General features: G+C 41.2%; 1 protein-coding gene across 2 annotated transcripts in view; it reads right to left on the bottom strand.

The window, feature by feature from the left end:
• The window catches only part of PPARGC1A (PPARG coactivator 1 alpha), a 381,122-nt gene that overhangs the window by 277,591 nt on the left and 79,802 nt on the right, over positions 1–23,729 (bottom strand). Inside the window, exon 1 of one of the 2 annotated variants that reach the window (XM_064151330.1) lies at positions 17,625–17,718. The exons of the other annotated variant lie outside the window; for it this stretch is intronic. Coding sequence (XP_064007400.1) covers positions 17,625–17,684 — 60 coding nt within the window. The 5' untranslated portion in view covers positions 17,685–17,718. Of the gene's footprint in view, positions 1–17,624; positions 17,719–23,729 lie in introns of those variants that run through there. 2 annotated transcript variants of the gene reach the window in all.

Below are 23,729 nucleotides of genomic sequence, written 5' to 3'. Positions count from 1 at the left end.
TAGATCAGGATGGCCAGAGCCCCATCCAACCTGGCCTTAAACACCTTCACAGACAGGGCCTCAACCACCTCCCCGGGCAACCCATTCCACAATCTCACCACTCTCATGCCTGAACCTCCTCACATCCAGCCTGAACCTACCTATCTCCAGCCTCCAATCTGGCCTTGAACACCTCCAGGGAGAGAGTATTCACAGCCTCCCTGGGCAACCTGTGTCAGTGTTTCACTACCCTCACTTTAAAGACCTTCTTCCTAACATCTGATTTAAACTTCCCCTTTGCCAGTTTAATTTCTAACTAGAGCTTGTACTAGGGTTTTTCTCCCATGGCATAGGTGATACCACTGTGATTCCCTCCTTCCAGAAGAACACCCAGATCTCAGCTTCTCATTTTGTGCTCAAGCTTTCACATAACAGTACCACCACAACTTGGAAGAGGCAATGCAAAGTATTTTGCACTTTGGATGGTCTCAGAGGAAAGTATGAGTCATGTTGTGGGTCACCATGAGCAGCTTCAGTACCCTCTTCCTCACCTGACTCTTTCTGCCATCACACAGGGCCAGCTCCCCAGCTGCTTAGCTCCACACAGCACCCGTGGATGCCAGCTGCAGGCTCGCAGCTTGTTTGGCACCTTGCTGCCAAGGCATTGCCAGCATTACAGCTCAAAACTCTCTTTGAACATCTCTTTTAAAAGACTTGGAGCTATGAGCAGCAGCATCTCCTTTTTATGCAGCCACTGAAGCAGAGACTTTCTCAAATGCTTAATGTAGGACAAGACACCTAAACTCTGAAAGCTCACATGAGACTTAGCCACAGAAGACTCCTTGGATTTTGGTCATTTAATTCTATATCTAACTTGCTGACTGACATGATGGAAAACCAGGATTAAATCCTTTGGGATCTCAAATAAACACATTGTCTAAATTCATGGCTGGTGGGAAAAGGGTAGGAAAATGCAGTCCATCACCCACTATATGACAAATACATGTCAAATATTCCTAGACTGATTCTAGTACAATCATTTTTAATACATCTTGGTGTTAATTGCCATCTCCTATTTGACAGAATAATTATACATAACTGAATAACTATAAAATTGCTGCCTTATATTGCAAATTAGTAATTATGGCAGTAAACATTAACAACATGCCATATATAAAATAGTGATTTGTATAATGAATTGAATTAGGAATAATTACAATGTGTGATAATTAGAATCATGCAAACATTAGTTATCTGTTAGGTGGATTTCTAATTTTTTTTCTGCTTACATTGTCCTTCTAGAGGTTGAGATCACTATCCAAAAAAGTTTTTTAAATTGTAACTTGAAGGCTTTTTTCACAATCCAAGAGGAAATAGGGACAAGGAAAGAGTCCTTACTAAGCCTAAACAGGGGCTTGAGGAAATGTACATATACAGAGCTATTCAAGCAGAGCCAGGAACAGAAAACCTTTAAGATTTATTTCCCCAAGCAAAGAGGAATCTTCTCTTTGCCCAATCTGCAGAATGAGCCATTACTCTTACAGCACCTAAGTTTGTAACCACAATTAGTCATCACCTTAAGTAACCACAGCAACCTCAAAGACACTTCCTCACCACTGTGACCTCTTAGGACTTCTGTGGAGAAAACTACTTGGAAGGGGCTCCTAAATGTTCACCTCAGGCTGCAGCTGGCTTGCTGTGGGCCTGCCTTATCTTCCTGTGGCAGGACTTGGGTGAGTAATGATGGGTGTCCACCTCAGATCCTGCCTCTGTTCCCAGGCTCAGTACTTTTTTCTCCATTATGTGCCACCCTCACTATGGAAAGACCTCTTTCTCTTTGTACCATCACACCACTGCCAGACACAAGCGTTGGAAAAATCCTTCTTGTAGATTTCAGCTTAGATGTACGTTTGGTAAAAACAATAACAAGCAAGAACTGGAAAGGAATATATAGAAGTTGGGCCAAAGTCAGAAATTCACACTTAGCACAACCTTCTACTGATGATGCTAGTATTAAACACTGATGGGTACTGCCACTCTGATTGTCTCTACTTTCTATGTGATGCTTGCAGCCTTTTGTGATTTATTTGTTGTAGTTTGGCTGGGCACAATTTAAGGATTGAGTAGCACAAGGGTGTAAGTTCTGACATTTGTTTAGCAGTTAATTAGACAAAGGTCTTCACTCAGGGAAGAAACTGAAGGTGTTGTCAGCCCAGTGTTTAGAAGAACTTTAATTGTTTTTTAATTAATGTATATGAATATACAATACCATCAAAACTGTAATGATGATTTACAGTCCTGACTGAGGACATGTACAAACTCTGTTGGAATTTTGTTTCTGAGATAAGGCAGTTGTGAGAGCTCAGCAGTGTTAAAATTCTATCTCCCCAGAGAGGATATGAAGAGCCTGATAAAGTCCACAAATTGGCGAATCTAGCTAAAATATCAAATCTCACTTTTACATGAAATTTCAATTGCCTAGAAAATAAAATAGGCTGCCTCCAAATTAGCAAAAGAGGCTATTCAAAGGTCTTTAGATCTATGGCTCACATTAAAAGGAAAAAGCAACTAATATGCTGACACATCTGTTTGCAGAGGGCCCCCCATCCCATCCGGATTTGATCAGAGGTGTGTGGGGGATATCATGTTTTATCATGGCTTTGGGACACTTAGGTGGAGTGATCCCCTGTGTGTCCAGCACTGAATTAAAGAAATGCCAGATCCCTAACACCTCGTTAGTCTGAGGTTTTCTGGCCTTACTCGGTAACAGGATCTTTGTCCTCTTCTCTTCATCTCCTCCTAGCCTCTGTTATGTGGTGCTACAGAAGCCCTAATGGAAAGGAGGGGTTTGAGATATGAAAGTTGCTGTAGTGTGCAAGCAAAGAACAAATTAGGTTGCTAAAACGATGTGATAACCCTACATTTATCTGCTAAAGAACAGCTTCAATATTAGTGCAAGACTAGAGCACTAATCAGAAAACAGTCCAGACACATTATCAGCAATGGAGCAGTGAGAGGGGACAGCCCCTTTATGAAATTGTTTTCTTTGATAAAGGGAGTTTCTTAGTGCTGTAAATCTAACTCACATGAGTGATCACATAGCCACAGATACAACACCCATTATTAACTAACTAAAGAGTATGCACCAAATCAATTAAAAACAATCTTTAAAAGAAGGTACATAATTTAATTGTACCTAGGTACAGCTCTGCTCTAATTTATCTCCTGGCCACTTGCAAGGGATTTTACTTAGATGTTTAATCTAACATTCATTGCAAAGGGTAATTCTCATGAAATTGCTATGGCATCTCCTGTATCACTTAATGCAAATGCTTCGGTGCCTCTGCAATGGAGAGGACTTTTTCAATAAAGACACACATCAAAGTGCAGAATGAAGAGCTCTCTTTGTTCAAGTTGTTTCAAAAGCAGCAAAATGTTTCACAGTAACGAGACATTCAGACTCTAACCATCAGCTACATTTAGATGACAAATCACATTCCAAATAGTGGATGTGTATAGCGTGTGTCCACCACGCGACAACTAATATGGGCTCCAGGCATGTTTTGCATATAAAAGCATGCCCAGGCTCATGAACTTGCACAGGAACACTAGACAGTAGCATTAGCAACTGATGGGCAGCATTAAGATACATCTCTTACTTTTTTAACAAAACAACCACCTTCAATCTTGGCTCCTAAATTCAGATTTAAAACACTTCAATAAGTGACTCAGATGTTACAGGTCACGTAGCTGGCAGCACCCATTAACCTTCCTATTTGTGCTATATGCATAGAGAAGGTTTTAGCAGGTAGCAAAGCAAAAAACCACATGTACCATGCAGGAGCTAAGATTTTTCATCCATCTGTAAAAGCATGGTGGTTGTCCAACAAGAGGGGAATTGCTTCCTGGTGAAGGAAGTTCAATCCTTAAAGTCAAGGTCCAAGCTGCAGGAAAAAGCCTGGAATACCTGTAAGACCTCACAGTGTAAGGTGCTCATTTCTGGACAGGGGGCAGATGAAATGAGATGAACCTGCACAGTAAAATGCCGAGCCTGAGCTCATTCCTAATTTCAAACCCCCTCTAAGTCACCTCAGACCAGAATTACTCCCAATTTAGGCCAGTTTTGCTGTTTGGTACTGCACGGTCCCTTTGGGAACAAAGTAAGCTGGGGCTGGTAGCTACCAAGGCTATGGGAGGTATATGCACAACTGACTACAGCTGGGGACAAAACCACAGGTAGATCCATCACCATCTCCTCTTGCTGGCGAAGACCACAATACTTTGCAGGAAACAAGAACTTGACCATTATTATATCTGCTGTTCAATCAGGTGAATGGAAGAGGTTTCCTAAATAATGAGCAACTTTACACAGACCTCCCCTTTGAACTGCTGCTTAGCAGGGGCTGGGAGGAAGCAAAGGAGAAGGGGAGAGGGGACACAAACACCACCTTCAGTCCTAGTTACTGAATGGCCTCACTGCAGCCCTTATGGAAGACTGAAACAGCACCTCAGTGACAGGTAGCAGAGAGGGTTTGAGGCAATCTTGCTGATACCTGCACATATATTTTCTCCACCTGCCAATTTTCTCTGGAGAAAGAGATAATCTGTTCCCTTACTCTGGTACTCCTCATTATTAAAAGCAACTGGGGCAGTTTTTGTTTGACTTGATTTTAATTAAGACCCCTACCAAGAGTGTTGTCCATCATCTCAGAGAATGGCTCGGGAGGACAATCAACTTCCTTATGTTGTTATTTTTCCCCTGTACTCTTAGGCTGAATATCTGAAACGTCACAGTAGGGATGGATTCCCATATTTACAGAATACTTATGTAAGCAGCTATTAATCTTTTTACTTAGAAGCTCTCTTTTCAGGTTACCATTACCATCCATCTGACTAATAAATGCACTTACAAATGTGCATGCCTTCACATCTCTCTCACCAATGTGGTGTCACTGTGCTTCCTAATCGTGACACAATTATTCAGGATCAGCACAGTGAATCTGTGTTTTCTTCCTTGACACAGAGAGGTCTGCACCTGCATGCTGGTTTGAAACTAACTGGAATATTTTAATGAGAGAAATTAGATTATTGGCTGTGAAAAGAAAATAATATGATGTCTATTTCACTCACAGGTTTTGCTTAGACATATAAAAGCAAGGACACAAACATGGGTAAGACAGTCTCTGCGTGGTTTCTGTTGTATTAACTCCTCTGCTTGACCCTACACATTTTCCAACTAATCATTCTGCTTCTAACACCTCCTGCCAACCTTTTCCAGATCACCTTGCACATATGGGAGATTCTGAGATAAGAGCGGGGGTAGAAAGAAGGTGGAAGGGTGGTCTGGAGCCCCTCCTGGGCAGTCTGGCTGCTGAGAGGGGTTTGGGGTTTCTGTATTACTTTTAAACTTGTATATTACTGCATATGGTTGTAAATACAGACTCATAGAATCAACCAGGTTGGAAGAGACATGCTTGCAAATTGTGCTAGACTGAAAATATAAAACTTCATTCTTTAACTTCCAGCCAGCTGAGTCTAGTCTGGGTGAATTCTCAGTGGGGAGGGGTGTGTGGGTGTGTGTGACCTCCCAGAACCACTACAACTTGTTAGCCAGCCTGGTTTTTTTTCAATCTAAAAAATGCTCTTAAATTTTTTTTTTTTTTCATTCTCCTGATGTGAAATGAAATGTTTATATTACAGGGAATACTGGAATATTTTCATCTATTTGGGGGGAAAAAAAAAAACAACCAAACTCGAAACAACCCATACACAAACTCATGATATAAATACTGCCCTACCAGAGAAAAGACATTTATGGCCATGTTTGCATAGTCCAAGCACCAACACATCAGTAATTTGAAATCATTACCAACCTTTAGTTTGTACAATGGAGTAAAGAAAAACGTTAATTTAAATATCTTTCCACACAGCAAAACTCTACTGACATCAGCATATTACCAAAACCAATTTTCTTACATCAACTCACATCTTCCCCTAATTCTGTAGCATAGCTCTTGGGAGTTGCTACAAGGTCTATGTAAACTGAAAATCTAAATAACATTATGATGCCTGTTACAGAACTAATTTATAATCTAATACCCTAGTTGAATTTAATATCCTACTTAGTTATTCAAGCAAAATATCTGGAAAAGATGTGTCACATCATAATGCAGTTGTTATGAAAATGGCAAAAAGAAAGAGGAACTATAAGTACGCATAACAATAATCGGTAGGGACAGGTACAGGCAGGAGCTGTTGCCTGCTCATCACAGGAATAAAAGCTACATTGCCTTAGTAATTGGACTGTTTGTTTCAGAATTCAATTATTGACAAATCTAGTATTTTACACCAGATCTGCAAGCTGCAAATGTTCCTTCTATTAATGCTATTAGCTCCACAGCACAGCAGCATACAACCAGCAGACAAGCTGCTGCCTCGTCATCAGCCACCTTTAACAATTCCTTTTTTTAAACTGGATAGAAGAACTGAGATTTATACAAGCAGTGTTTGTGAACACATGAGCCCAACATAAACACAGTCACACATGCATCATAATTTTAAAGTTAATGAAAACAGACTACATCAGCAAGTATCAAATTTACCTCTTAATTTGCCTTTTCTAAGCCCTTCCAACTGAATATCTCTCTCAAGTATAGTTTTGTAAAAATATTTAGGATCACAGCAGGAGAGAAAAACAAATAGGCTAAAATCATTCACAAAACATTTTGCTATTGAAGTGTCACTGCTGGATAAGCCCTGTTAGCTATTCTGGCAGAAACAGCATTTTATAAAAACTTAGTAGACCTGAATAGCATATTTATATGGCAGAGCTGAACACCCAGGAAAAGGACAACATCCATTTTTAGCCAACTTAATATCCACTGTGGAGGGCCGCATAAATCACCTTACAGTAAATGCATAACTTTATTGCTTGGCTTGAGTTGTGCTGCAGTCCAAGCTTTCAGCCTGCACCTGGCATTCAGCAGACCAGAGACAGCTACTGACCACCACGCTCTGGTGACTGCCAGAGGTCACATAGATAGCATCAATGGCACACACACTACCACCACCACCACCAAAAATATGTATAAAACCATAAATGATAGATATCTATGTAGATATATAGATGTGTATATCTATACACATACCCATCTATCCATATATATATATATATATATATATCGTAGATAGATCAAAGAATCATAGAATCAACCAGGCTGGAAGAGACCTCCAAGTTCATAGATACACACTGGTTCAACACTGTTGAATAGTCAGTGTTCCTTCCCTTAGACACCCAACACACTCTGGCTGAGAAGTTGTACCAAGGGTGATATGCAAATGTAATTACCTTGTTCAGTTGATTTGTTTCAGCGTATGCTTAGAGCACCCAGTTACAGAGTGGGCGGAACTCCCCTGTTTGGAAGTCCAGTTGACAAAAGCAGAGGCTCATCAATTCTGCTACCCCTCATGATGGCACAGTGTTTAGGGGCATGGGATATGCCTGGCTGAGGTTAGCAATCACACCTTACTTGCCGTAGTACTTATGCTAAAACTCTCAGAAGAGGAAAGGCTGCTGTCCAAGTCACAAAGTGACAATCAGATAATTCCTCCTCCATTTGCTGCAAAAACCTGCAGTTCTTTATTAAGAAACACACACTCCACAGAATCACTGATTAGAGAGACGCTGCCTTCTATTCTCTATGAATATGTCCCTAAAGTTTCCTTTAAAAACTATCATTATCTTCCTTCAGGAGGTCAAAGGCTTGGCAAGTACTTGCTCTCCTATGATGTTCCTTCACATCCTCTAATCCTTTAGGGGCTGCTCCTTAAGGCCACAGGCTCCACACAGCTGCCACCCTAAAGCCAAGAAAGCACACAGCCCCATGGCAGTGGGAGTGCTCCTCTGCCACTCCTGTGCTGGTGCACTGCAGTAGGTTTACAATACAAATAGCTAAGAAAAGAAACAAAACCCCAAAAGCCAGAGTCTCCAGGATCACAGCAATCAAACAATGACGGCACAGGCAAGGGGGTTAAGAAGTGCAAGAGCCACCAGCACTACTATTCTGCTTTAACTATCCTGAAGGACTCTTCCCACTGGAAGAGCTGGAGTCTGCCAGCTTCATCCTCTTCCCCTGTCTCCTGTTCTGCTTCAGGGACAGCAAGGCAGAAAAGAAACGTTAGTCTAAATCCAACCACTAACGCTGCAGAACACTGACCATGCAGGGCTCTGCATTCCTACCATCCTTCAGGGATGCAGTTGCCACAGGAGCCATTCTGAGCAGGCTACCCAAAAATGTTTCTAGATACCTCAGTAATCTAGCTGCTTCACTTACTCTAAAAACATGTTTGAGGAGAAAAAAAATATGAGATTAACATCCCTTATACTTTTTTAAAAACCAACACTATGGACTCCATTTGAGTCCAGTTAGCCATACCAAACTTGATGTAAAATCTATTTCCATGAGCCCTATAAAAATAACCCTCACATTACTCAGTTCCTAGACACTCCAGAGAAGTGCCAAGTACATCTGGGGAAAGGGAGGTGAAGGTGGAAGGAGGGGAGCTTTTTTTTTTTTTGTTTGATTTGGGTTTCTTTACCATCTTCCTGCTGTCTGTGTTTCTGAAGACTACCAGGGCAGAAGCAGTCCCCAGCACACATTAAATCCCCGTAAGCTGCCTTTAGGCAACTTTTAACTTCTTTTTTTCACCACAGGTACTGCACAGGAGGGACTCATAAAATGGAAGATCCCCAGCTCTTGGTTCTTCAGGCAGGCAATAAACTTCCCCCGGCCGTGCGCAGCATGAAGGTTCCTCTTCGTTCTTTCAACAAAAGGCTAAAACCTGTCTGCATTTTTCTCCACTGATCCTTCACTAGGGGAAATTATTTTGGACAGCAGCAAGGCCAGCTGCTCTTAATTATAAATCAGGTCTCCAGCATATGTGCACAGCACATAGGGCCACTCTAGCAGTCGGGAAGATAAAGCTGTACATGCAAGCCAGCCCTCCGAGGACCAAGCATTGGTGTCCCAGTCGAAGCCAAGTGACTCTGCACCCACAGAGACACTCCCTGACCAGCTCAGTTCCTGCACCCTTTTCAGCCCTGCCCCATAGGAAAAGGTGAATTTAGAGCTGCTGGAGGAGAGTAGTGCTGGTAGCCTTCACTGCTTTACCATCCACTTCCTTGCCAGCTTTCCCTCATTTGGTTTTAAGATGCTCATTAACAGCCAGATTTGCCAGGGCTTTTCTTTTAAGTAAAAGCAAACAGGCAAATATGGCCCAATGCATACCATAAAGTGCTACTCTATGGCCCGAGGCCACTCTCTCCTGCTCTCTCTCTCATTCTCTTTCAAATATTTAAAGATTGCAAAAAGGCTGGGACCTCAGGAGAATACCTTGACCAACCCCTTGCACCAATTTACCAATGACAGCATTATTTCAAGAGAGAAGTAGCCAATAACAGCCAAGTTCTGGTTTTTAATCAATGAGTGCCTCAAGAACTTCCAGTCATAGTTCAGACATCAATCAATCAGACTGATTTACAATAAGCAGTGCTGATGGCCAAACAACTCCCCACCAAAGCTAACAGATTGCCTCAAAATCCTATCACACCTTCAGAATTTTAGATGCAGACCTAGGAAAGAACTCAGTCAATGAGTTTGAGTTCACAGCTCAAATCACTTCCTCTTTTTTTTTTGCCTCCTGGCTTTAGGAATGTTTTCACTCCTTTTACTTTTCTCCCTCCTCCAATGGCTGATTAGTTTGAAAGTTCACATCATTTTTAGGAGAAAGATCTATGATGCTATCTACTGTACTCTGGTATACCTGCATCTAAGTTGCAAAGAATAAGCAGGTATGCTTACTACACTCTTTTAATCTCATAGAATCATAGAATTCATATAACCAACCAGGTTGGAAGAGACCTCCAAGATCAGCCAGTCCAAACTAGCACCTAGCCCTAGCCAATCAACTAGATCATGGCACTAAGTGCCTCATCCAGGCTTTTCTTGAACACCTCCAGGGACAGCAATTCCACCACCTCCCTGGGCAGCCCATTCCAATGGCAAATCATTCTCTCTGAAGAACTTCCTCCTAATATCTAGCCTATATCTCCCCTGGCACAACTTGAGACTGTGTCCCCTCCTTCTGTTGCTGGTTGCCTGGGAGAAAAGAGCTCAAGGGCTTTTTGCAAATTTTGCCTTAAAAGCAGACATGAATGCAAACATGAGCCACACTCTCCTTTTACTTCTCAACTTGTCCACACAATTCACACAATCAAAATCTAAGCACCCATTTAGTTGAGGAGCAAAGTCATGCAGGAGACTTGTGACGTTTTAGAGCTAACACTTTAGCCTAGTCCCTAATTGCAAACAAGAACAGCAATTTTCCAGAGACTTTGAGTAAAGGTAAATAAAGCTAGGGACAGGAAACAGAATAATAATTGATAGATTTATATCATTCCACTCATTTGCTGGAGAGTTATACTTGGTAGCACAGACTTGCTTTTGCCCTTTTCTTCCCTGTTCTCTCTGCAACTTTGCTTGCTTGCATGGCTTCCTTATTTTCCTTCTGACCTTCTGCTGGCTGTAAGGCACCAGGAGAGGAGAAAGTGAAGGGGAAGAAGGCTGCTTGCAGTCCCTCTGGACTGCCCAGGGTGGGAAAAGCTGAATTACGGTACGAGGGGGTCCTTGTATTGTTGCTAAAGTGTAAATATCTGTAAACATATCTTGTATATGTTTATTGCCTTTTATACTTTCTATATTTACTCCATCTTTGTAAATATTTCCTCATTTTTGCTTCTGAGTTATGAGTCTATTTGGTAACTGGGGGGTAAATTCCAATTTGTTGGGATCCAAATCTAACCCACAAAAAGAGAGTAATACAGAGGAAGAAAGGTAACCAAAGGGAAAGGGGCATCACAAAACGAAGAAAGGGTGCAACACTCTAAATACATAAGCATCACTCACAGTTGGATGGCAAGCAGAAAGCAGTCGGCAGTGCAACTGAGGTTCTAGCTTGCTAACCACTGTGTTTCCTCCATGTGTTCGGCATGCACCAACCTAAGCCATCTGTTTCTTGAGTCTGTGGTAAAGGGAGACAAAACCTATCGGATTTCTCACACTTGCTCTCAACACTCTTCCCTCCCCAATTGGCAAACAGAAAGAAAATAAAGCACTCAGCCTTGGTGGGCACAAACCTCTGGAGCACGTGTGTCTGTGCTTGTGTCTTGGAAAAGGGAAGAGTTCATTCCCCTACATTTCATAACATGGCAGAAAAATATCTGACATCATCTAATAACTACAGGGCAGATTTTGCAAGTCAGGCATGTGCAATTGGGCAAGCCTAACTTATGCATGCAAATACCAGATGTGCATGCACAGGCATCTGACCTGCACACGCACACACGGACAGCATTTCCCAACCCTGATGACTCCAGGGCACAGGTTTATCTTCAAAAGTCAACCATCACTTGTGGAATTTTGCCTCCTGATTGCAAGGAAAAGATGTTCATTTATGCTATTCGGCTACATTCAGCTGCAGCTCAAAGCAGCTAGCCAAAGCAAAAATGACCTGAGCTTTCAAGAGGTAGCAGCAATGTACAATACAGAGTAGACTTTAATCAACCTAAATCCATCCACTATATTAACAGCACAGCCAGTTATACAACATCCTACCTAAAAACAGTCTCAAGAGTGATTATTTTTACTATTTGAGAATTAAATCCTGACAGAGGGCAATCTAAGTGGTGTATTGAGAGTTTTATGAACATGCAGTGACAAGTAAGATTGCTGTGCACAGACAAATGTGAAATATGAAAAGTGAAATGAAAGAGCAAGGAAATAAAGAGAACTGAGATGCACTGTTGTACAAGGTGTGGACAGACCCTTATATCTTCCATCCTGTGATGGTTTGCCTGCCGTTGGCTGATCTCACAAGAAACTGAGTGAATGATAAAAAAAAAAAAGAAAGAAAAATTTAAAAAGGAACCCCAAGGCTGCTGAGAAAGGAATATCAGATTTGGGCTCTGACCTAACAGAGTCACGGAGCCAAGGTCCTTTTGAAAATCCTTATTTAGAAATCTAAAGATGTGACCTGATTTCCAAAAGTACTGAGCACCCAGAAGATCCCATTGATTTCAGTTTAAGGAACTGCAAGAATATACCATACCCTTTCAATTGCTAACAATTTCATGAAGCATGTGTGTCACCTATGAGATCAATGAGATGGGTAGTTGCTAAGTATCTCACAAGACAAGTCCATCTGTCTGGGAAATAAAACCATGGCCACATCATTTACTCTTCCTTTCTCAATCTAAGTTCCAAATAAAACCAGAATTACAAGTTCTGCTCAATGGATGGTAGTGACTTGTGAAGCCTTAATAGCACCTAATATATGAGCAATCCATACATTTACACACATAAAATGTGTCCTTTAAACTCTTCACTGTAAGCTTAATTTATGTACTCTCATTGTTTGAACATTTTCTGAGGCTTTCTTTCAGGAACCATGTAGGTTGCCCTGAATCTCAGGACAGCACAGCTCAGGTCAAGAGTTCTGGGACACATAAGTGTTTCCTTAAGATAAGAAAATATTTTTTTTCCCTAAAGGAAAGCAAATGTGGGCTCTTTTCAGCATAACAAATATTTTATTTAAGGATCCTAGATCATTTCTTTATAATGTGGATAATACTATTTAAAACAAACATCCTGGCATATTTATATTCACCAATGTTTGATGATTTCAAAGGGAAGAAATCCACTGTCAGAGCACCAATAATGTATCATTATCCCCAAATGAAAGTCAGCTGTGAACGCTTCTATAGCCTGAAAACGTCTGACCACTAAGTGAACCCACTTAAGTGAACACCTGAGTGTGACTCAACTGCTCTGTTCAAAAAAACACTGTGTGGTTTTGCACCACTGATCTGCTACAGAAAAGGCTCCTGCATCTGCCTTAACAAAGCCTTGTGGTGTTTGGTTTCAGTTAACTATTCCAAAGAAAGATGCCGGTTATTTGGAATGCTGGAATACTTTACAAAAGAAATGAACAGCATTATGCTGCAGTCTGGGGACACAGTTGTCTGTAGCCACGTAGTTGACATTAATATTTTGCATTGGTATGTGTAAGAGAAGAGCAAGCCACAAGACTGAACTACTGCTCATTCTGACAGGTCTTTAGTACAAACCAGATTGGGGTTTTTTTTTGTTTAAAACATGGGTTCTGAAAGTAGGAAAAATAAACCTCAAGAAAGAGTCACTTCTGTTTTAAAAACACTACTCCTCACCAGCATCTTTACCATCTGTACAATAAAGAGGATGAGAAGAAACAAGTTTACAGAAGTTCTGAAAATTAAGATTTTACATCAAATCCTTCTCCCAGCACATGACAGGTTTCCCATAAGCTGTTCCCACTGGTTATGCACTTGTGGGACTACCTGAAGAGTTCAAAAGTATCCAAGACACTGCACTGCAGAATGCAGACAGCTCCTAACCTGGTGTATAACCTCCACAAGGACTCTTCAAGCCCTGGTCTGGCTTTTGGCTCACGAGGCACAGAAAGCCAAGGGATGCAACAACAAATGAAATGTGGGTGTCAATGAAAACAATCAAGCTCTACCTACAGAGGATGAAGGTATACTGGGAGCAGAGACAGTGCACTGCTAGTAGAAATGTGGTTTGGCTGCATATCAACAAGCATTTCTTCTGATTGCCTGCCTAGGTAAATAGAGCAGTTCTCAAAGACAATGCTCAGGTACCACAGCTACTATGAAGCTGGAAGGGTCATGTCCTGTTTGTCAGCATGTGGAAGCCAAAAAATACAACCAGACAAATCTGAAACTCCTACTCTCTTGACCCCTCAACTGAACTGACTCATTTCTAACAGTCACACAAATTCACCCAGTGAGAAAATACTACGAGTTTAGCACTGTTAGAGATTATTTGTCACCCACCCAGTAACAATGTGCCTCTCTGCCTGCCTTGCCTTCAGCTCAAAGACTCACAACTAAAATCTTCCCTAAGCCTGGAATGAAGCATGACTGGCAACACCTGCACCTGTGGCACATGGATGCCAAGACAGATGCAGAGGTTCCTTGTGGCCATCACTACCCACCCTGCATCACCAGGCTTCACTCCAGCTACACTGATGGGCACAGTCCACTCTGCCCTCTCAAATGAACAATGCAACTCTAATAACCCTCAATTTCCTCTTTTAAATGGTAACTATCATAAATTTTAATGCATCTCTTATTTTGCTCAATCCATAAATCCTTTCATAGGAAGAAACATTTTAATCTGAAGGTAGCTGTTACTGGAAAGAAAATTTATTGTTCTTATGCCATCTGTTCAAGCCTACCTACACACAGGATATATATTATTCACTGCTGTAGTTATGACACAATAATCTCCGTAAATTGTAAGAATTTGAGAGATGTGGGATCTGAAGACTGAATATTTAACAATTCCTTGATATCAAGTCTTGAATTACAAAAACAACTACTGAATCTGTCAGTACAAAGGTTTTTTTTTTCATTACAACAAATGCAGGCTCCTGTCAAATTTCACTATTAGTAACATTCAGCAACAATTCACAGATTTTCAGAGAAAGTTACCAAATGATAGAATGAGCTGGGTTGGAAGGCACCTCCAAAGGTCATCCAGTCCAACCCTCTCTGCACAAGAAGATGTTCAGAGAGCTGCAGCACCTCTTTTGTGAGGACAGGTTATGAGAATTGGGGCTCTTCAGCCTGGAAAGGAGAAGGTTTCCAGGAGACCCTGGAGTAGCCTTCCAGCATCTCAAGGGGACTACAGGTGGGCTGGGGAGGGACTACTTACAAGGTCTTGTAATGACAGGACAAGGAGTAATAGGTTTAAACTGGCAGAGGGAAGATTTAAACTGGATGTTAGGAAGAAGTTCTTTACAGTGAGAGTGGTGAGACACTGGAACATGTTATTCAGGGAGGTTGTGGATGCTCCTTCCCTGGAGGTGTTCAAGGCCAGAGTGGATGAGGCTTTGAGCAACCTGTTCTAGTGGGAGGTGTCCCTGCCTATGACGGGGGTTGGAACTGGATGATCTTCAAGATCCCTTCCAACCTAAACCATTCTATGATCCTCAATTAGATCAGGTTGTTCATGGCTTTGTCAAGCCCAACCTTGAATAATGCCAGGTACAAAGCCCCAGCCACCTCCCTGTCCCAGTGTTCCACTACCCTCCACTAAAGAATCAAGTTAAGGCGGTTCTGTTTCCCACAATCAAAATGTGAAGCAAGATTTGAGAGCTCCCTCATGTACTCTAATGAATTAAATCTCTTTTCCCCTGTTTTGTTTTGCCATGATATCAGTTTGCCCAATAATAGCTGCATTTATGACCTAAGAATTTGTCCTCGCCACTGAACCAAGCCACTCTTCACTTGCAAACTGAAGTCTCCCCTGGTTGTGGTTTAGACTCAACTGAACCAGTTTAAGAGGGACAGGGATCTGCTGGAGAAGGTCCAGTGGAGGTCAACAAGGATGATTAGAGGACTGGAGCACCACCTAATGAGGAGAGGCTGAGGGACCTGGGGCTGCTTAGTCTGGAGAAAACTGAGAGGGGATCTAATAAATGGTTATAAATATCTGATGGGTGGGGGTCAGGAGTAGGGGACAGGCTCCGCTCACTTTTTCCCTGCAATAGGATAAGCAGCAATGGATGGAAGCTCCTTAACACAAGGAGGAACTTCTTTACTGTAAGGGTCCCAGAGCCTGGAAGAGGCTTCCCAGAGAGGTTGTGAAGTCTCCTCTGAAGACTTTCAAGATTTGTCTGGATGTGTTCCTGTGTGACCGGAGCTAGATTGTATGGTCCTGCTCTGGCAGAGGGGTTGGACTTGATGATCTCTTTGGGCCCCTTCCAACCCCGACATCCTGTGAGCCTGTGAACCCCAGCCACTCCTGTAATTGTGCAATGGTTGCTGCATATGGAGAAACCACTGAAAACTGCTCTTATGCACCTTTAAAAGCAGCTGGTGCACTGTGCTCTCTCCTGCTAGGTGGAATCACAGAATTACAAGCACTGCAATTAGCTGGAAGCACAGATTCATTCTCATTTTCTGTGGGTAGAATCGTGTCTCCAAAATTTTCATTACCATTATCAGCTGCAAATGACAGTACACTGTCAAAGTTTAAATCACATTGTACTGTTCCAGTATTTTTCCCAGTATTCTTCGTTTGCTTTCATTCTTGTATTGAAAAATAACTATATTCAATTATAAAGCAGGGGTGGGGGGGAAGCTATCAGAAATATTCTGCCATTTTCATGGTTTGAGGCACCAGTGGTCTCAAACAGTAATACATGTCCACAACCAAATCTTTCCTTTCTCAAATGAAAGAAAAATGATGGCTGGCAACACAGCTTTCCTTACAGCTTTTGTCCTACCAAGACACGCCTTTGTAGATATAGTTAAGGTCTGACAAACAATATTGCATGCTGTCACAATCAAAAATGTTATATAACCAAACTGAATTTCCTGTACTTTAATTATCAGAGTCTTTCCTGCAATCACAGCATGTGTGGGCATATGACCTAGGAGAAATACAGCATTTTTTTAATTATAAAAAAATCATCAGACTCAGCCACTGGCTCTGTACTACCGAACCGCTGAGCCACTCGATTGGGTGCTGTGTTCCATACAGTGGTGTTAAGTTTATAGCAAGTAAACCTCTAATATAAAAAAATACAAAATATGAATCCCAGATGCAAGTTTTTGCAGCCTACAGCTATTAAGGAAACATCTTCCAGACACATTATTTTGAATTTCAATAGAAAATTAAGGATATTTTAACACACACCTTTGATACAGGAATTGCCAAATAAAATATTTCTGAAGCATTGCAGACATGTAAAATAGGGCTTTGTGGGATCAAATACACATCATTTGGGTTTAAAACCATCAAAAAAGGTCAGCTGAAAAGAGGGACATGAAGGGAAGAGTTTGAATGTTGGACTGGATGACCTTGGAGGTCTCTTCCAACCTGGTTGATTCTATGATTCTGTACTTAGAGATTCCTTGCAGCTGTATTATTACTCATAAGACTCTCTGCTTACATTTATTCCTCCACATTGATTCTCTAGTTTACAAAACCATCTGGCTGAAGGACTCTCAGCAATGCCAGCAAGGTCAGCAACAATCTTTTGGATTGTTTGAGGCTTATGTTGTGGGGTTTTCTGAAGCACCAGTTCTGCTTTCCAGTCTGAGCACAGCCAAATGAAGTCTCAATTTAATAAATAACCCAGATATAAATCCATATTTTATCAATGCAGTTCACCCCAGGTCACTGTTTGAACAATCTCTACCAGTTAACTCCCTGAAAATCCATTACAGGAGAGAACATCCAGCAGAGAATCACAGACATGTAGCAAGAGGAGCTCAGCACCCTCCAAGAAGACCTTGAGGCAGATTTTTAGTGCTACTCACTCTACTGCAAGATCTCTTCAAAGACATCTGCAAACACAATCTACTCTCCAGCTAAGCAGTAATTACCACGATCAGGGAAAACTGAGGCCTCCACCTTCCTTGCTTGTGGCACAAAATGCACCCTGTATGCGCTAACTTCAGCAGTTTCACATTTAATACATTTTACTTGAAATGGTGATGTCTCAGAATAAAACCATACCAGCTGTAAGCAGGTGGGTTCAACAACAGGCTTCTGTTTCTCATGTCCTGCACAAGTCATTGTCCCAGTTTCTGTCTTTAAAACGGGAAAAATTACACTTCTCTCCTTGAGAACTATAAGATAAAAATAAGAGCATTAATACATTGACAAGTCAGACTGCACAGTGATGGATAAATACCCAGATTAATAAGTTAATTCAAGTTGGATGCCTCCCTCTCCTCTACTCATTCATAGATGATAAAGAAAGGTCAGTAAGGAATCTCACCAGGCTTTTCTTGTACCCTTATTTCCCACACTTCTTCCATTTATCTCTGCTCAAAACTAAGGAATTAGAGCTCTCCCTTTCTCTCTGTTGGAAGTCTTTCCACAGATCGAGTTACTCCTAAAACATCTTTTCATGTCTGGTATACACCTGATGGTTTTGAAGCAGACATTTCTGGCTAGAACTGCTGTTTTACACAGTTATCAACAGGCATCAGCATCACTTCCAGCAGAAATGTGTCAGCTGCACATAAACAACTCCAGAAAAGGCACACCTATACCCTGTGTTTCTTTCTCACCTAGAGTATTGCTGTGCATTTTGTACTCAAAGCTTCCCACACAAAGCCTACTCAAATGCCACCCTTAAAGCAAAAGACTGCTTACTGCACAAAATACTGTGTGAAATATGCTGCTTCGTGTTCTAACTAATAATTAAAGTATTAGAAATTCTCTCCCAGACTGAATAATCAAAATAAAACGTGTAGGAGACTACAACAAAGGCTCATAGCCACCACCTAGGGCTAAAAAAGAGCAAACATGAAAACTTTGCCTGATGAGCATCTGTGGAACTGGAAAGAAAATACTAAGTGAGGAGTCCTCTGAACCTTGGAACTTTACAAATCTTGCATGAACTTAAAGTTTTTCAGTACAAAATTGTACTGAACATTAAGCTTCTGTGTTTGTGCAAAAGCTCTCTGATCCATAGGGCAGCCACTGCACATCACTGAAAAGTCTGTGTGCTTATGAGTTGGTTATCATCGGAAAGCCAACTATATCCTGGGCTGCATCAAGAGAAATTTGCCCAGCAGGTCCAGAGAGGTGATCCTCCCCCTCTATACTGCTCTCATGAGCCCCCATATAGAGCACTGTGTCTAGTTCTGAAGCCCCTATTACAAGATATGGACATGCTAGAATGTGTCCAGAGAAGGGCCATGAGAATGATCAGAGTGCTGGAGCTCCTCTCCTATGAGGACAAGCTAAGAGAGTTGGGGCTGTCCAGTCTGGAGAAGAGGAGGCTCCCAGGTGACCTTATTGTGGCTTTCCAGTATCTGCAGGGAGCTACAAGAAAGCTGGGGGGACACTTTTTAAGGTGTCAGATAGCAATAGGACTGGGGAGAATGAAGAAAAACTAGATTCAGGTTGGATGTTAGGAAGGAGTTTTTCAGCATGAGGGTGGTGAGAGCGTGAAACAGGCTGCCCAGGGAGTTGGTGGAAGCCTCATCCCTGGAGGCGTTTAAGGCCAGGCTAGATGTGGCTCTGGGCAACCTGATCTAGTGTGAGGTGTCCCTGCCCAAGGCAGGAGGGTTGGAACTGGATGATCCCTGAGGTCCCTTCCAACCCTGACAATTGTGTGATTCTATCTGATAACTGATGTCGTAAGAGACTCTCTGAATTATACATGCACACACAGACACATCTGTACACACCACTCCCATGTAGGCATACAGGTGTTGTTGTATATGTAAAGAAGTATGCATGGAAATCCCCACAGAAATCTCCATTCCAGATCTGATGAAACTGTATTGAAATACTTAGCCATTAAAGGCCTGGATATCCATCACTTGAAACTGCATATTTATACATTCAGCAGTATGATTAAAAACAGATCATAAAAGAATCGTTCATTAGTAGGTCTTAAATTAGGAGAAGTCTGAAATTATGACTATTTTAGGCCAAACAAGGGACAAGGATGAAATCTGTGGTTTGAAAATACTGCAGAGCAGCTCAAGGCTGCTTGAAAATATGACACATTTCATGCTTCTTATCGTAATACCTTTTCTTCATATTCAATGCAGCAACTCTGTTTGGTTCTCTTGTCAATTCTGAGTATCTGATGCATTGTTATTATTTATGATTTCATCTCTTATTAAATAGATAAATTCAACTTCTCTGAAGCTTGTATCAGAAATCACTGAGGTTTTAATGAAGTGCTGCTTGAAAACGTAAGGATTTTTGTGTGAATTAAAGCCTAAAAACCTAAGAGCAGAAGCTATAAAGCACAGTGCTTGTCTGTGTTTCAGGAACTGCTTCTGGATTTTCAAATATCTACATCAGTGTTCTGTCACTTTCATGCATGCACGATCCCTTAAAAGAATCCAATGAAACAATCCCTCCTGAAAGCATGGTGCTGATATATAACAGCTCTTCTCAGCTTCCATTTTAGGAACTACACTACCATGCTTCCATTTTCTATTCCTGAATTGAGTCAAGACAGCTCATAAAAATCTGACCTCTTAATTTAACAGCACAAAGGGAAATCACAGAATCACAGAATGGTCTGGGTTGGGAGGGATCTCCAAAGGTCATCCAATCCTACCCCTCCCTGCAGTCAGCAGGGACATCCTCAACTAGATCAGGCTTGCCCTGTCGAGCCTCATCTTGAATTATCTCCAGGGACAGGGCATCAACCACCTCCCTGGGCACCCTGTTCCAGGTGGTGCTAGGTCAACAGCTGGATTTGATGATCTGAGAGGTCTTTCCCAACCAAAACAATTCTATGAAATATAATTGCAACTTCGTGACTAAAAAAGGTGTTGTGGCTGCACAGTAAAGAAGTTATTCTGAGATGGCAAGAAAAGGGAAGCATTGCTCATAGAAATTAGCTGCTGCAGAGAGTGACTAAATGGAGGAATTATCAATTCAGATCATGATGTGGCAGTTTCTAATGAGAATGGCAGGATGCAAAAATAACATCTCGGTGTAACTATTAAGCCAGAATAGATGCTGTTTACCCTATTAATGTTGCCTTTACTGGTGTAAAAACAAAACAAACCCAACGAGCAACATGGATTGTATTAGGCCATCGTGCTCCCATCTTTTCAATTACAGAGATAGAACAATCTCAGATTCCAAAGCTAACTACAAATCAAAATTGTGTTATGTTATCTACTGAGACACAAATGGAAAATAAATACTGTTAACTGTCACTTTCCATTAGGCAACAGAAATTCAATTACATTTCAAACAAGCCTCCATGTCAACAGAATAAATCTGTTTCATAAATGAGCAGGTAACCATTTTTGATTCTAACTTCCCAAAGGGAAAAAAATCAATTTTAATCACAATTGTTCATTTTTTTTTCATATGAATGTTTTGGAGCGAAGTACATCATCTGACCTAATAAATACCATTGTACAGCACCAAGGTTTAGGGAAAAAGGGGCAAGAGAAAGAGGAGAGTTATGAAATTCATCTGCTAATGCATTGCACTGGTTTGGATTGAAGGCTTACACTACCCAACTGACCTACGCACCATCAGCTTTTCTAGCTTTATTGCACCAGAAAATCAGAAACCTAAGTGGGGATCAGCAACTACTGCAACAATCAAGAGTTTATCACAATGAAATGGCCCCTGTAAAAAGCACTGCATTTTATCAGGTTGGTTACAGTTCAAAAGATTGAGGCAAGCAGTGAAGACAAAAATATAAACAAGCTGAGTGAAACCTTCTTCCGGAGTACAGGATTGTGCTTGGTGGACTCCAGAGTACCTTCTCATTCAGGAGACCAACAAGGCACTGACAGCAAATAAGGAAATCTGAAATTGGCATCTGTATTTGAGGTCTCTTTGTAAACCTTCACAACAGACAGAAGGAAGAATCATCTTCTGAATCCAGACCCTCTCTCTTCTTTAAGTATACTGGGCAAAGATAATCAGCTTGACACAAAGAGCAAGAGCACTCTGACTCCCACACCTTGTACACATCATGTAAGCAAGAACAAAGTCACCATTGGCTCAATGCAGTAAAATAGTCTTTGTACTCCCCTTCAATTAGGGGAAGAAGCCAGAACTGGAATTCCAGTATGTCTGGAAACTGTATGCACCTACAAACAATATTAGTGACAATGGACATCCTCAGCCACCCGACTGCCAACTGGCTCAAGTGTCACATTAAGTCAGAGAGCAAGGAAAAATACTCTCTACACCAGATACTTATTTTTCCTATGCAAACTCACTACAGAGCACAGTAAAGTGACAAAATATATATTTCTTTTAACACAGTGGAACTGGCTGAAGAACTAAGTGAAATTCAGCCATTAGGTAGCAGTGGTCAAAGTGTAATTAAATTGGAACACCTCTCAGGATCATCATATCAAGAGGCAGAGCATTAAACTTGAAGCAGAAGAGGGGCTTGCTTTCTAAATGAGGAAGCTAGTTATAAAGCCTAAAATGCTGTATAGTTAGAAATCAAAATCCATAGAAACCTACTAAAAAAGTCCTTATTAGAGTTACAGCAGGCTTACACATCCCAAAACAACAGCAAGTAAACCATAAAGAACAAAATAGTATGGCTAAAATCATAAAGCACACAAAAAATAAGTCACGAGAAAAGAAATTCATCACATGAAATGTACTATTTGCCCTTTTTTAACATGGGTATTACTCTATTTCCAGCCTGGATTGGACTAGATAATCTTTGAGATCACTTCCAACTTAAACTATTCTATGATAATGATGACATGTTGTGTGTAATCTACACAGAGGCACACAATTTTTACTCCTCAGCCAACAAAGACCTTTGGTTGTCACCTACAACTGAAGTCAAGAGTCACAAAACACATATGGAGTGTAGCATAATTACCTGGTGGAAAGTTGTCCTTGAGAACCCAAAGGAACATTATACAGACTTCCTAGAAGCTTCCTGGTATGAGTGTATTTAGAAAATTTGGACACACATTCATGAAGGCCAAATATTTTGAGGAGTGGGGAAGGCTTCCAAGGGAATTCAGAGAAGCTAAGATTATATTCTGGTCTCAAAAGCCACTTCACTGACTGCAGAGGACAGCTTGAAGACTAACCCTCTTGAGTATTCACAGCATGACCCACACATTTACAGGTCTATTCATGCCATGGGCTGAAAAATTAACTAAATGATAGAAAATAGTAATAAGGAGAAGAAAATAACCAGTGGAGGAAGAAAGCATGTCCAAAGGATCGATACCATGAGTGGCGTAGTTATTCATATTTACTAATAACTGAAAGCTGACATGCTGTAAGTAATAAGAATGTGAAATTTGCTGAGTACAGAGAACTATTTAGGGTAGTCAAGACTACAAAGAGTAGTGAGGAAGTCCAGAAGGACCTTTAAAAAACCAGGTAATTGGACAACCTGACAGCAGATGAAATTCACTGTGAAAAAAAAGTGCAGAGTAGGGTACACTAGAAGGAACAAATTTAAAGCCACTTGTACATACTGATGGGTTCTGAATTAGTTATAACCTCTCAGGAAAAAAAAAAAGAAGAAGCAAGATTCATCATGGGCACTTCAGTGAAGACGTTTGCTCAATACACAAGGGGTCAAAAAAAGTGAACAGGATGTTAGGATGTATTGAGAAGGGAATACAGAATATGAAAAATATTAACATACTGCCATTTATATTGCCATCACTGTAAATTAATGACATATACTCCCCTTGAATACATTACCTCTGTCAAGGAGGACATGAAAAAATAGTCTAAAGGACATCAAGGATAAAAATCCTCCTGCTTCACAGGAGAAAAGGGTCCCTAACTAATGCAGTTAAAAAATAAAGTTTCCTTGTGGACAGATTATTCCATCATCATTCATGCCAGCTTCCATCCTCTGAAAGGGGCACAGAACACTCAACAACAGCAATCAGGTGCCAGGCCAAGAAGACTTAGAATCACAGAATGGTTTAGGTTGGAAGGGACCTTAAAGACCATCCCATTCCAACCCCCCAACATAGGCAGGGCCTTTGTTCAGAGGATAGTGCCCCTGCTTTTAATTAGAATGTTTAAAACTAATTATCAAGTTCTCAGAGAACACAGAAATAGAGGCAGGTGATCTCATGACCACAGATAGTGGTACGGTTGAGAAACTCCAAG

Source organism: Pogoniulus pusillus, chromosome 11, assembly GCF_015220805.1.
Source record: "Pogoniulus pusillus isolate bPogPus1 chromosome 11, bPogPus1.pri, whole genome shotgun sequence".
NCBI lineage: Eukaryota > Metazoa > Chordata > Aves > Piciformes > Lybiidae > Pogoniulus > Pogoniulus pusillus.
Note: the sequence above shows the minus strand (reverse complement) of the source record. Positions and strands in the feature narration are given on the sequence as shown.